We start from the raw sequence: 14,411 nt of genomic DNA on the forward strand, positions 1-14,411 counted from the left end.
GGCTCACTAAAAATGTGCAGTTTATAGAATCAACTAACCTGGGCTCATAGGGGCTCACAGTTACAAAGACTAAACCAGCAGTCAGGGAGCCTGCATGGGTCTGATCTAAGTTCTCCGTTATATTTTATGGTTGTGTAGCTTGGTGTGCTTGTGGGACTCCTAACAGTGAGAGAGGATGGGTGGGCAACCCTTTGGCCTGCTTTAGAGACCCTTTTTCTCCTAGTAGGTAACCTCATCTAGCCTTAATATGAGGGGATATGCCTAGTATGATTGCAACTTGATATGCCATGTTTGGTTGATATCCCTGGGAAGCCTACCCTTTTCTGATCTGGGGGAGAGGGGTGTAGGTTCTGGGAGGAGAGGAGAGAGTAGAAACTTGGGACAGGATGTAATATATGAAAGAAGAATAAATAAAAAAATGTGCAGTTTGTTGAGAATAAAAGCCTGAGCAAGTTAAAAATTACAGCCACGAGAGCAGCAAAGGACACTGTAATTGTTAAAGAGAGCCAAGAAAGAGGCTATAATTGTTAAGGATCCATATCCTGCTCTGTCTTGGGACAGTACAAGTGTGGCTGGGACGGGGTGTAAAATGACACCCGTCAAAGGCTCTAACTTTGAAAAATACAAATTTATTTCAATAGAGAGAACTTGAACAGAGAATTCAGCTGAAGGGGTTCTCTGTTCCTTGAAAGCAAACCTAGGGAAGTGTTTTCCTAAGATCAGAACACAAAGCTACTAACCTGTACTTCATGAGAATCAGGCTCCATCGCCCTCCTCTCTGTACTAATCCCTGTTCTTCACACTCCTGAGAATTTAGTGGACGTTGGCTGCATCACACTTATGGTACTAGCATTACCATAAAAGATTCAAGATTAAAGGGAGGGTCACAGAGGGTTTTCTTTGAGCTCTCAGAGAGCAGCTGGGGTCAGGCAATGTATGTCAGAGTCAGAGTCTTTACAAGAAGTCCCTCAAAGGCCACCACAGGAAGCTGTGGAGTGGGGGGTGTGCCACAGAGACCCCAGGATGCTGGAGATGCCGGAACTGTGGAACATCTACTGGGCAAGCTGTGGGCATGTGGTGAAGCTTATCCATGAGCAAGGCTGTGTGTGCTACAAGTCACAGATCCGGAAGTAGACAATATAGCTAAGTGATTTGGAGCCCAGGAGATTCATATGGAGTCCCGGCCAGATGTGATGGTTATGGAACTGCAAGAGTTGGTGTTGTACCAGCTGGGTTTTGGTGTTGCGTTGCTCTAACTAGACCTTGCTATAGCCTTCTATTTTGGAAGAGAATGTTTACTCTGTGTTATTGTACAGTTGTACGATGTTACTTGTTTTTGATTATACAGGAGCTCATAGTTAAGAGATTGCTTGTGTCTCAGGAGAGACTCTACGTTTATACTTTCAGCATTAAACAATGATGAAACATATAGATGGTTTTGAAGTTGGACTGAAATGCAGTTTGCATTATGAGATTGTCATGAGGCTCTGGGGACAAAGGATAGGTACGAATGACATAATTTTTCAAGTGATTTGTTTGAGTATCAAGTGGACAAGTGGTAGACTTGTGGGGTTTTACATTGCTGTCAACTCAATGGGACTTAAAATCATCTAGGAAATAAAACTTTGGGCGTGCTTATGAGGACTTTTCCCACTTAAGCTAAGTGAGGTAAGAGAAGATGACCTGCCCTAAATGTAGGAAGCAACATGTCATGGACCAGTCCTGGCCTGAATAAAAGTGAGCTGAGTGATGATGGCATTCATCTCCCTCCGCTTCCTGACTGCAAGTGCGTTGTGACCAACTGCCTCAGGCTGCTGCCACCATGACGGGCTGGTACCAATAGCCCAAATAAAACCTTCCACCCTTAAGTTACCTTTGTTGGGGTGTTTTACAACAACAGAACAATAAGAAGGCAGTGTGCCACCACAGGCCCAAGGCACCGTAAACCTTCTGTCTTTGTATTCCTCAGGAATTGTTGTGACAGAGCCAACTAACACATACAGAAGCTGGGGAGGATCCATGCCCAGAGCTTTCAGATGATCCAGTTGCTTCTTGCTGACTCAGACCCTTGTTTCAATCATGAACCACTGGCTTTATTAAGCCACTCACTCACGATGTTTGTATCTGCGTTCTCCAGCTTTAGGTTTGGGAAATCCATATATGGGATTCATGGTGCACTGTTGCCTGGCCCAAGAGGCTCTTTCTATGAGTTTGAAGTACTGACTTCTTTGGTGCTGGGGGAAAGAGAGGTCCGTGAATGAAATCAGCTGTTGGCAATGGCCTCTGGTTGGTGAATTCTTACTGTCTTTCTTTTTTATTTTTTAAGATTTATTTATTTATTATTTACACAACATTCTGCCTCCATGTATGCCCACACGCCAGAGGAAGGCGCCAGATCTCATTACAGATGGTTATGAACCACCATGTGGTTGCTGGGAATTGAACTCAGGACCTCGGGAAGAGCAGCTGATGCTCTTAACCACTGAGCCATCTCTCCAGCTCCCTCACTGTCTTTCAAGGCTCAACTCAGACAACTCTTTGGAAGAGCCTTGCCTAGTCCATTTGCCCTTTCATTTTTCTTTCCTAAATTACATTATGTTTCCCTCCTCTAAGCGGATGTCCCCTCTTATCTAAATGCCATTGATCCGTCTTCAAATGTTCTCCTCAGGACTGTGAGCTTCCTGAGAGAAAAACTCATGCCTATCTTACCTCTCTCTGCATCTTTGGTTGGGGCCATCCCAGGACAAATGAGGCCAAGCAGGTCTCCAAGCAAGTCCCCAAGCAGGACCCCAAGCAGAACCCCACATTGACTAAATTGCTGGAGGAGGAAGTGGTTAAGAGATTATATATCACAGATGGCAGATACCCCAGAAACTTGCAAGTGTGGGAAGCTGATTGTAGTGATCTGGCCTCAGGTCATTTGCCTTCCTAAGCCTCCTCGCATTCAGGATCATTAATTCTTCATGAACTGTATCTCTTCTGCACTGCACACCAAGCTGAACGTGAGGCTCCTCTGCCTAGCATTCCCCAATCTGGAACAGCCCTGTGCTGTGGACATGAATACTAACGCACCCCAACATTCCAGCCCAGAAGCAAGCCCAGGACTATCAATTAGCAACCTCAGCACCAGCATGAACCTAACACATTAGGATGTTGTGGGTCAGCTCAGTGCAAGATGAGCCAACAGAAGCCAGAAAGAGCCCAATGGGCAACCATTGCCAAGGCCATCTTGTGGAGGCAAGGAAGACTTCACATAGAACACATAGAGGGGGACTTCCATGCTTTCTACTTTCTCCCTCAGTTTGTGGGAGGAAAGGATGGTAGCAGTTGTTCAGCACTGGTAGCAGGTAGCAATTCTTCCTGGATCATTACTGCTGCTGGAACTACTGAGTTCTCCTCTTACCCCCCAAACTCTGCCCATGGAAGTACTGGGCCATATGCACGGATTCTATGTTGTCAACCAAGACAAAGGCTTTCCCCAGCTACTCTTCTGTGATTCAAGGGAGCCATTCTCAAGAACGGGAAGACAAGTGAATGCCTTTGTCACCTCACTTCTTCATGGTGATGCAGCTACCTCCTTCTTTTTCTCTAACTCTTTGTTCCCCTCTGGCTTCCTTCCCATGTGCGTGGAGAAGAGCTTGGGCCTTGAAGGCAGATAGAGCTGAGCTCAGAGCCTCACTCTGTAGATCACGTCAAGTTTGTGTCCGGGGCAAATGCCGTCATCAACCTGCATCTCGTTTGCTAACCTACAAAATGGTGAAGAGAGCATGACCTGCCATAGGGACACAGCTGGGATCTCTGATTACTCTAGTGTGCTGGCAATGTTGCTTTGCCTATTTCACAAACGGCTGAACTTTAATTTCTGTTCCATGGTCCCATTTCTCTCCGTCATAGAGAAACCACAGTTAGTTTAAGATACCTGGTCTCCAACATTGCCTGTACATTTGGAGTACCGCAGTAGAGGTGGACTTCAACCAGACATTTGCTGTCTCTCTGTGACTTCAGAGCCAGCCAGTCTCTGGCTCAGGGGCATGATTCTTCTTCTTGCCAGATTTACCCAGAAGGGATAGATCAAGACTCTCTTGCTTCATGCAGGCATGAAGCCAGCATCTGTGCAGTATTTCTGCAGAGAGGAGGCTGTAGCTGGGAAATCACTCTAGCAAATCTAGTCTTCTGGGTTCTTCTCTCAGCTTCCATATCCCACTGGAGGCTGTGCTTCCAACATGCTAAGCAGACACCAACCCCCAGGCTCCTCAGACAGTCAGCAACGAAATCTCCCTCTGCTACTTTCATACTAACCCATAAGAGACTGTTCCAGGCTTTTTATATCATGCTAAGTATCCATGAGTCAAAACCCAAGAAAGTGACCCACTATTTCTATGTCATGTCAGCTCAAGCAGTAGAAGCCACGGGTCTCAAGCATGAATCTGGGTAATTGGTTACAGGAAATACCAAATTCCGTGAATATCTCCCAGCTTTACATTGCCTTGTTTGCTCAGACCTTGTCCCGGGGTCAGGCCTCAGCACAATGGTGTTAGGAGTCCCACCATCTCTCCACCAGGGCTGCTTTATTTCCAGGCAGCTGGGTGCACTGGGAACTGGAGCCTGCTGACAGGTTTAGTGCCCCGGTAGGCTGCTGGGTGCACTCATCCACTTATAGCTGGCTTTATTACTAATCATCAGATCCTCTGACTGCCTCTCCTTCCTTCTGTGTTCTCTTCCTCCTGGGTCTTCATTTGTAGAAGCCGCGGAAGCAAACACATCCTGCATGTGCCCTCTTAGGCTGTGGACATGGCTCAAGCCCCAGAGCCTTAGGAATGCCCTGAGAGTGGGACCTGTCAATCAAAGGGTCCAGGACCCTGTACCCTCGCTTGATTTCCATCCTTCAGCGCTGAGAAAATGCACCATGTTTGCCAGTCCCCAGCGTGCTTCTGCCTCCCCAGAGGAAAATCCAGTTGCCAGAGTGGCAGGAGGAGCACTGGGGGCTTCAGAAGCAGAGGGACTGAATTGCCAGGCAGCTCCACCACTCACTTCTCGTGTGACACTGGGCAGTAGCACCCTCTCTGCACCTTACGTGCCTCATATACTAAATGCGAGCTAATGAAAGTGCTGGCCACATGGGGCTATTGAGATGATTAAGTGAGGTTGGGCATGTGACTAGAACATGGTAAGAACTCCAAGGAGGATGGCTGCCCTCATTAACGCAATGATTACATAACCAGGGAAGAATGATGCCAGGAAATGAACACACTTGCCCAAGATGATGAGAGGGAGTGTACACACTTGGGGAAGACAAGAGCGCACTGATTGTCTGCCATCAACACCACAGTCAGGGAAGGAAAGATGACCCGTGGCCTCCCTCACCTTTGCCTCATCCCTACTCAGAGCCTCATCCCTGGTCCCCCATTTCCTCTGATGATCACCCTTTTTGTGTGACTCCTATACCCTGCTTCTCACCTTCCTTGGCTGACCTAGACTCTGACTTCGGTGGTCTCAACTTTGACTTAACCCTAGGATTCTGAGTGGGGCTGGCCAGTGGCCAGAGTTAGGCCATGTGTCCTGGATTCCGACCATTCCCAGGAGATGGCTGGGAGGTGACAGTTCTTTGTCAGCACAGTAAGCACAGACCTGTCAGCCCCAAGGCACGGCTCCCACTCAGCACCCTCACTTGAATGTGGCTGATGACTGCGGGAGGTTAGCACCAAGGTTAGAATGACCTTGAGCCTTGAAGCCCTCTGAACCTTCCATAGAAGCCCTTGCATGCTGCCCTTAGTGAACCCTAGGAGTTATCATGTCTATTTTATAGATGTGCAAACTGGGCTCTATAAAGTTAAAATCACATAGCTCAGAGACAAATGAATGGCGTACCTTCCTTCTTCCATGAGTGGAATTCCTTGACCTGGATGTCCACAAATGTGTTTCGTGGGAGAGCCGTGGATTCTGTGCAGTGTGCACGTGTGCTCATGCACACATGGTTGTTCTAGGGGGAAATGTCTACAGTGTTTCCTGACACTTGATTGTTTGAACAGATTTGAAGCTATCCATCCTTCCTCACCCATGCCTGGAGAGCTACCCTGTCAAGGCCCGTGAAGTGTCTACCCTGTTCCTAGTGTAGTGTGGGCACCAAGCCTCTGGGCTCCAGGAATCCCCCCTCCCCCGCAGGATCTGGGTAACTCAGCAGTCTGCTGCCAGAGTCTCAGCTGCGTGGGTGGCTGCACTCTGTCTGAACTCAGCCAGCCTCGGTGGAGGCTGTGCTAGAGCATGAAGGGGGATCCCTTGGGGCAGTGCAGCCATCAGGACACGTGGCAGAGCCTGTGAGTCTGGGTGTCCCCAACTCCCTCCGCCCTTCCCTTGCAGTGCACATTAGTCCTGCTCCCAAGAGAACGTGATCAGCTTCCACAGATGAGGCCATGCTTGATACACAGGGACGCTGCCTGAGAGGATGCTCGTCCTGAGCCCCAGTGCTGTTCAAAGGTCCTTTCTTTTTCCTGCAGGAGACAGGGGAATATATGCAAAGGGACCCGCAGGGGAAATTGAGGCATGGGGAGATGCTTTCTAAGTCAGGACTGCCATCCAGCTCCAGGGATTCTCACCAGGCACTTTGATAATCTTAGTCAATTTCAGCTTCACCCTGTTCCTGCCAGTGAAAGGTGGGGGATGGGGGACTCCCAGAGGTTAGATACTTTGCCCAAGGTCACATAGCAAATCTGAAACTCACACCCTGACTTGAACATTGCATTTGCTTCCCTGACCTGTGAAGGTCCATGGCAGCTGTACCATCAGTCTGCACAGGGTCATCCTGTTTTGATCCTCTGAGCCCCTGCCACCCCAAACATCCTTCCTTCTCTCCAGCATGACCTGAGATTGTGAGGATCTGGTCTGCTGGACGGACAGTCTAGTCTGCAGCCATACACTGGCAGCTCTCTGGGTTCAGGGATTCTTGCTTTTGCTTACTCAATGTGAACTCATGCGATCAGGAGTGACGGGTCAATGATGCTCAGTGAACAGGTGCAAAGTCAATGGCTGAATAACTCAATGAGCCCTCAGGTAAATGACAACATACCCACTGAGGGCTTTGGGAGAGGGGACTGATGCTCTTTCTCTTTATCGGTCTTGACCCGTCCTCATGCCAACCCATAAGTCAGATGAGGACGTCGACGCCCAGAGACACATTGAGTAGAAAGGACTCGGCCCTGGAAGCTAAGTGAGAAAGTCATCTTTCCATCTTGAGTGGTGTTGGGTTGAATAGAGGAGGCTCTGGACCAGGTTTAGCTTCATGGGTGGAGTAGGGATGGGGATGTATGCAAAGAAGGAGCCTCGGCCTTTGCTTTCTAGAGCTCCTAGTCTATTTGAGGAGGCCTGACTTATGCATGCAGAACATTTGGGAAATGGCACAAGACAGCAGCGAACAGCACTGAACTGCACATGATCAGGTGCCAACCTCATTCTCTGCCTTCACTAATCTCAGTCTTAATACCAGATGGGGACCCCAAGAATAGATTCTTCTACCCGACAGATGAAGAGCAAAGATGGAAGCCACGGGGAAAGCTGAGGCTTCCTCAGTTCTGTGCCTGGTCTACAGCGGCAGGAGCAGCAGGTGTCCAACCTCGGTCACAGGCTCAGCCATGTATCAGACACCTACTGAGGGCCTTGTGAGAAGCATCTTACCAACCTCACAGCGGCAGGGTGAGGGACAAGTCCATATAATGTACAAGATGGAAGTAAGGCTCAGAGAAAGAATTCATCATGCCCAGAGTCTCACACAGCAAGGGGCAGGGTGGATCCAAGTCCAGTCCTACCTGCTTCCGCACTCCAGATGCCTCGTTACTTCTGTTTGTGGTGGGAGGAACTGACGCTGACCTGAGGGACGGGAAGATGTGAGGCTGAGGGAAGAATGAGTAGGAAGGAAAGGAGACAAAGAGAGGTGAGGTGGACAACAGAGGAATGAAGTAAGAAAGGAAAGAGAGCAGGAGAGTGGGCAGAGGAAGGGAGAAGAAGGGGCTTGATGTTAAATATGCTCAGACAAGCAGTCACATGTTTCCCTAGGATCCCTATAGACCTCTCCCCATCCCAACAGCCTCCAGGAATCCCCTAATGGAGCACTGTCAGAAGCTCATGTCTGAAGGTAAGCCTTGTTTCCAGAGCATTCTGAGGGTGTCGTCTGGACATGCTCAGTGTGACTTGGACATTAGGGACTTGTCCCTTGCAGTCCCAGCTACATGAAGTCCACAGTCAAGAGCTAAAGTCAGGGGAGTCTCCATCTTTGATTGCAAATGGAAACTGTATGCACACCCATCTTTGTGTGCAGGGAGCCTGGAGTGGATCTGGAATTTTTCTGAAAGAGGGAGAGAAGATAGAGAGAGAACCAGTGTTCTACCCTTATGCCTCATTTAACCTGAATTATTATCCTTGAGACTCAGTCTCCGAATGCAGCCAGGCTAGGGGTTATAGCTTTAATTTGATGAATTGGGGGCACACAAAAATCTAGTTCATACTAGGACAGCTGAGAGGGGAGTCAGAGCTGGAAATGGAGTATGAACAGGCGAGCTCATCTGAAGAGCAGAGGGACATGCAGACCTGAGACTCAGGTGAGATCAACAGAATGAAGCTGTCGTGGTAGCCAGTACTTCTAGTCAGAGACTGCAAGACAGGTAACCCCTGCAGTCGGAGTGACTGATGGCCTGCTCCTTTGGCAGCCCCTCCCCTCCCCACATAGTCTGCTGCTGTGCTGCAAGTTCCCAAGGGGCAGGAATGGGGGCTGCTTTTGCCTCCCTTCTCTCTGGTTCCTCATGTTCTTCTCCATGTGTTCCTCAGACTTCCTTGTGAACATCTCTCATGTGATATCTGGTCTTCTGTTGTGCAGGGGTATGTTGTGTGTGTGTGTGTGTGTGTGTGTGTGTGTGTGTGTATGCACATGTGCGTGTGATAATACCTGCTCCTTACAGTAATATTAATAATTATTGGGCTATTGTGAGCATAGCTATTTGGTCGAATGAGTCGAGCGAGAGTGAGTGAATGAGTCTTCACTTGAGAGAGTGTGCTTCTTCAAGTGGTCAAGAATAATCTAAAGTTCGTCCATTTTCATTACTTAGTTGATCACTGAGTGTGGTTGTTTGAATGAGAATGACCCTCATAGATTCTTATATTTGATTTCTTGGTCCCTAGTTGGTGGAATTGTCAAGGTTTAGGTGGTTTGTTTTTGTTGGAGGAGGTGTGTTACATGGGTTGGGCTTCCAGGGTTCAAAAGTTCACACCACTCCCAGTTTGCTCTCTCCCTCTGGTGCTTGTGCATAAGAATGTAGCTCTCTGCTACCTGTGTGCCTGCCTGTCTCCCTGAAGCCCTGCTCCCTGCCTCCCTGCCTCCCTCCCTGCTTCCCCGCCTGCCTCTCTCCCTGCAGCTGGGCTCCCTGTCAGGAAGGGCATAGACTCACCCTCTGAAACTCTAAGCAAGTCCACAGTAAAGCCAGATAGGGAATAAGACAATGAGATCAAGGGCTTTAAGGTGGGAAAAGAAGCCTCAAGTGCCCTGGAAACTCCCTGCTGGGGCCAGGAAAGGCTTCTGCTGGAGACCAGGAGAGCCCCCTGGTAGAGATGTGGAATTGAACAAAGGTGGGCTGTGGATTACCTGACAGAGAAAGGGATGAGGAATAGTCTAGGCAGAGGACATGCAAAGGCCCTAGGGCAGGGCCATAGAGGCCACTTTGGGGGAATAGTGAAAGCTTGTATGGCTAGATTCCCCCAAGGGACGACCAATAGAGAGGGAGAATTAGTGGAAGAAGCCAAGCTACAAAAGGCTCAGGGTGTGACTTCATGTTATTCCCATGGCCTAGAAGCAACCAAATGCAATACCTGTGGAGGAACTGGCTGGTAAAACAAAGAGAATCCTCTGTAGGCTCCTTCTTCAGAGGGCTATATGGGAAAAATGATAGAGGGCCTTTGGCAATCTCTCAAATTCTGCCTTGCTTATGGGCATTCAGGTCATATGACTGGCAGAGCCCCAAGGAGCATTTTGGCATGCCTCCACGTGGCATCCCTGAGAAACTGGCTAAGCCCCCTAGGACACCATGCTCTCCTCAGCAGAGAGGCCCCCTCTGTTCCTTGAGTCAACACTAGACCAGTTGTCTTCTGGGAGCCTTCACTCCAGCCCTTCTTCTCTTTCCCCAGAGGATGGGAAAGAGGCAGGAACCAGTTCCTATGTCCATCATTATCCAGTACTCCAGGGGAAGAAGCTCTGGAGAGTCTGAAACATCTGGAGGAGAACTGAGGCTTTAAATTGGGTGGAAGCCAGATGAGGCCTTTTCAGCCTAGAATCCTAGTGCCCTGGTCTGCCAACATGAATGACCCTAGAGACTACGAGACAGCCCTGGATAATAAATCCTAACCCTAAGTTCTGGCTGGAGGACTTCAGGCAAGTTCCTCATTAGGAACAAGCCTCAGTTTCTCTCCATGGTGATGGCAGGCCCGACCTAACTAGCCTGTGGGGCTTTTGTGGGTGCCACATGGGTCATGTGATTCCACAGCAAGGGGCATTGCAAACAAAAGGAGCATATAGCTCTGAGTGCACTGTCCCTGCTGTCCAAAATAGGACCCAGTTTGGAATCTGAGCAAGAGTTAAGTGCTGTGGAGGTGAAGCATGCTATTCCAAGGCCCTGGGCCAAGGTGCAGACCATGTGTGGCCCTGAAAGGCAGCTGATGGTCTGGGTGATGGGAGGTAGCTCTCCTTATTGTCATATATGCCTGGAGTCAGACTGCCTTCCGGTATGTGTGAGTTTATGTGTGTGTGAGAGAGAGCCGATGGTTTTTTGCACCATGTACACATGAGGATCTTGGCTGGGGTCTTACAGATGCACCCCCATGGGTGTATTATGGATTTGGAGTCCGTCTGTGTGCAGCACAGCCATGTCTGTGTAGGCTTGAGGGACCTGTGTCCATATGTTCGGGGTAGTATATATGTGTACGTGTTTATGAAGCCATATGTTGAGGGACGCTGTGAGCTCCAAACACAGCATGCGACTGTGTGATGCAGAGGAAATGACTGGACAGGGATCTGGGGAGCAGCCTGGGTTGGAGAATCTCAGTGCAAATGCACACGGAATTCTCAGGGGAAGTCCAGACAGACAAGACGGGCAGGCAGCTGGGCTGGGGAAGAGGAAATTCCTGAGTTTTCTAGAGAGACACACCTGCCATCAGTTGCCACCAGGAGGTGAGGCCGCCTTTTCATTGGCAATCCGCAGTGAGGCTTGAGGACTCCTGTCACTCGAAGGGGGAGGTCATGGAAGAGAGACTGCTTTCTAAATCCTAGGGCTCTAACTCAAGTGCCACCCCGCTGTTCTAACTGCAGGTGAGAGGGCAAACAGAAAAGAAGAGGAGACTTAGAAAAGGGGGAGGGGCAGCAAAGGCCTAAGGGGATCCGCAGCTACTTCCATCTTTCTATTTCCTGTCACTAGAAATGAGCCCTGGACTTGGAGGGGAATCATCAGATCCCCAACGTCTCCTAGAGAGTTTAGGGTTGCCCTTTTTCATGGGTGGGGTAGACTTTCCTTATCCCAGAAAGGCAAGCAGTGGTTAACTGTGATTTTTCTCTCAAGTCAAATGAAATCTCGAGACACACACACACCCTTCTCACACTCACATACTGGGGGACACCTGCTGACCCCTTCCCAAACTGCACCCACCAGTCTAGTCCCTGACCGGGTCTGTCTGCCCAGGAGGGCATTCCCGGTGTCCCGCACAACCAGGGGCAGTGCAGTGAAGGCAGCAGGACTGGGTCCCTACCCCGCCCCTCCGCTGGTCCCCACGGCTGCCTCTACCACCCCAATCGCCCGGTGCGCACTCCGGCTCCGCTCCGCGCCAGTCCCTGGCGCCGTTCATTCATGATTGGTACTCGGCCCCTTGAGACCCAGCCCGAGAGCGGGGCGGAGCGGCCGGGCGGCAGCAGGGGCGGGCGGAGCGCGGCTCCCGCACCGCACGCGGCGCGGGCTCGGCAGCCTCGGCCGGGCGGGCACGCCGGCCCCGTGTCCAGCACCAGGCAGGCTTCGGGGCTCAGGGCTCTGCCTTCGGCGAGGCCAGAGGTCCGGTGGGGTGCCCGCACTGGGGGGCGCCAGCGAAGGCTCCCGAGAGCCGCTGGCCCTGGGAGTCAGTGCATGTGCCCGGCTGAAGACAGCAGCAGCCAGAAGCTCCCGGCACCCCGGCCCCACGCTCTCTGAATACCAAGCTGCAGGCGAGCTGCCCGGGGCTTTTTGCTCTCTTGCTTTTCCTCTCCTCAAATTCAGAGTGGGCAATCCATACCGATTTCTTTTCAGGGAAGGGGAAAGACAGGGCCTGGGGTCCCAAGTCACACACAAGTCTTCGCTGCCATGGGGGCCGTCATGGGCACCTTCTCATCCCTGCAGACCAAACAAAGGCGACCCTCTAAAGGTAAGTTCTCTGTCCTCCGTTTTCTCCCCTGGATAGGTTCGGGGGCACTGGGTGTTGTGTTGGGATGCAACGTCTGTCTCCTTTAGTTACAAATCCCCTAGCAGTGAAGGTTCTGGACAGCCTCTTGTATCCAAAGGAGTAAGAACCTCGTGGGAGGGTTGGTGTGAACACCCAGGGGCAACAGTCAGGGTGGGCGCTGACCCCCCTCCAGGAGCCGCTGGACCCTTCTATTCTGGGAAATATACGGGAGCAGGACGAGACGGATTCACAGGTGGAGAAAGCTGCGTTCTCTGGGCTGGGCAGAAATGTTGGGAGGTTCTTGGCGCTCCCATGAGGGCTGATGCTGGTGCAACCTCGGGCATCCTGCAAGGGTGCTTATACTCATGAATGCCTCCTTGGGAATGGAGCGTGCCAGGTGCTCACCTGAGAGCCTCAGCATGAGTGAAGACAGTGATTTGACTGTCCCCCCCTTAAAACCTCTGCAAGCCAAAAGGAATCAGCTACATCTAGGTGGCAGACACCCCCCCACCCCCAGGCATGGTCCTGGGACACGGGGGAGTCTGCAGGAAAGAACACGACACAGCTAGGATAAGGTGTATGTACTGCTAAGGTCTGAGGACTTGGGGTGGGGGAGGCAGATGGAGAAAACTGTGAAAAGGTGACTGGGGAGGTGCGGGGTGGGGGTGGGGGACAACATGAAGTTCACATATCCTGGGACCTTCCTGTCAGGAGCCTGCTCCACAGCTGCCTTTCTCCAGCTGTGGCATGCCCATCAGCCCTGGGACAGTTGTTAAATGTCCATGTGGAGTTGGGTGACCTTGTTGGGCCAAGGCTCACAATGCAGGCCTCTTTGTCAACAGACAGAAAGTTGCTTATAGGGATAAGAAAGACTGGAAACAATCAAGATAATGATGGGCTTGGTTTGCATAATGCTCAAATGCCATTGCAGACAGCAGAAGGCTTCTAAACAGTCTCACACTCAAATGTCCAAGTTCTGATACTTAGCATATTGTGACTACAGGTGGGGGCACAGTGCCCACCTTATGCTAGCTAGTGACCAGAGCTGTCTTGGGTGATAGCGGGCCCTGGCTATCACACAGTGAGTCTCCTCGCCGGACCCGTTTCTTCTCATCTTGGTTGGATTCACAGATAGAACTACCCAGGAAGAAAGGGTCAGACAGCTGGCTGAGCATCAGGGAAAGACAACCGCAGGTGCAGATCCCAGGTGATGAGCCGAGGCTGGCATGGCAGCCCAGAATCGGAAGAGGCTTCTGCTTATTTGCTGGCATCTTCACCCTGTAGGGGAGGCACTGATGTTATTCAGCAGCCCAGAGAAAGGCATGTGTGCAGACTTTGGCCGAAGGTCTACGTGCTCTGAGCTCTGCCTCTCCTGGATCCCAAGGTACTGCTTCACTGGGATGGTATTCAACACCAAACCCAAGCCTCCTCTCCCATCATGAAGGAGATGATGGACAAGGATATGAGGTCCCACCGGCCGTGTAGGGGACTGTAGGGCACAGTTAACTTAGGTTTATTTTTTTCCTTAAAAAAAAAAAAAAGCAATCTACAATGTCTGTATCTCTTAGAGAGGAGGCAGACATCACATTATAGATCTGTGGCTATAATCCAGTGTAGTATAAGTGTGAATCCCAGTCCTGCCACTTCAGTCTTGGACCATGGGAAAAATCTCACTTCCTTTAAGACTCAATTTTCACATACATCAACTGGATGAGAACACTAGCTTCCAGGAGAAGCTGAAGCAAGTGGAAGGAGGGAGTGCCTCATCTCACACGCTGTGCTTTCTGAAGCCACTAAGACAGACTGTAGTAAGAGCAAAAGCATGAACAAGTGGTGGCCAAGGAGACACATAGAGCCATAGGGCTCCAATGTTATCCTCTACCAATTCCAGTCTCTCAGTCTCAAATCCAGGTCGCCTAAGGTCAGCGCTTGCAGGGTTCCAGAGGCCACAGCATTTTCTTCTATTTCCTAGGAAC

The 14,411-nt window shown here is 50.5% G+C and overlaps 1 protein-coding gene across 5 annotated transcripts in view; it reads left to right on the forward strand.

Moving 5' to 3' along the window:
* The window catches only part of Kcnip1 (potassium voltage-gated channel interacting protein 1), a 375,343-nt gene that overhangs the window by 151,371 nt on the left and 209,561 nt on the right, over nucleotides 1-14,411 (forward strand). Inside the window, exon 1 of one of the 5 annotated variants that reach the window (XM_050138647.1) lies at nucleotides 12,279-12,417. The exons of the other annotated variants lie outside the window; for them this stretch is intronic. Coding sequence (XP_049994604.1) covers nucleotides 12,357-12,417 — 61 coding nt within the window. The 5' untranslated portion in view covers nucleotides 12,279-12,356. Of the gene's footprint in view, nucleotides 1-12,278; nucleotides 12,418-14,411 lie in introns of those variants that run through there. 5 annotated transcript variants of the gene reach the window in all.

The sequence above is a fragment of the Alexandromys fortis genome, unplaced genomic scaffold (genome assembly GCF_014885135.2).
Source record: "Alexandromys fortis isolate MF-2015 unplaced genomic scaffold, M_Fortis_MF-2015_v1.1 scaffold_11, whole genome shotgun sequence".
In the NCBI taxonomy this organism is placed as follows: Eukaryota; Metazoa; Chordata; class Mammalia; order Rodentia; family Cricetidae; genus Alexandromys; species Alexandromys fortis.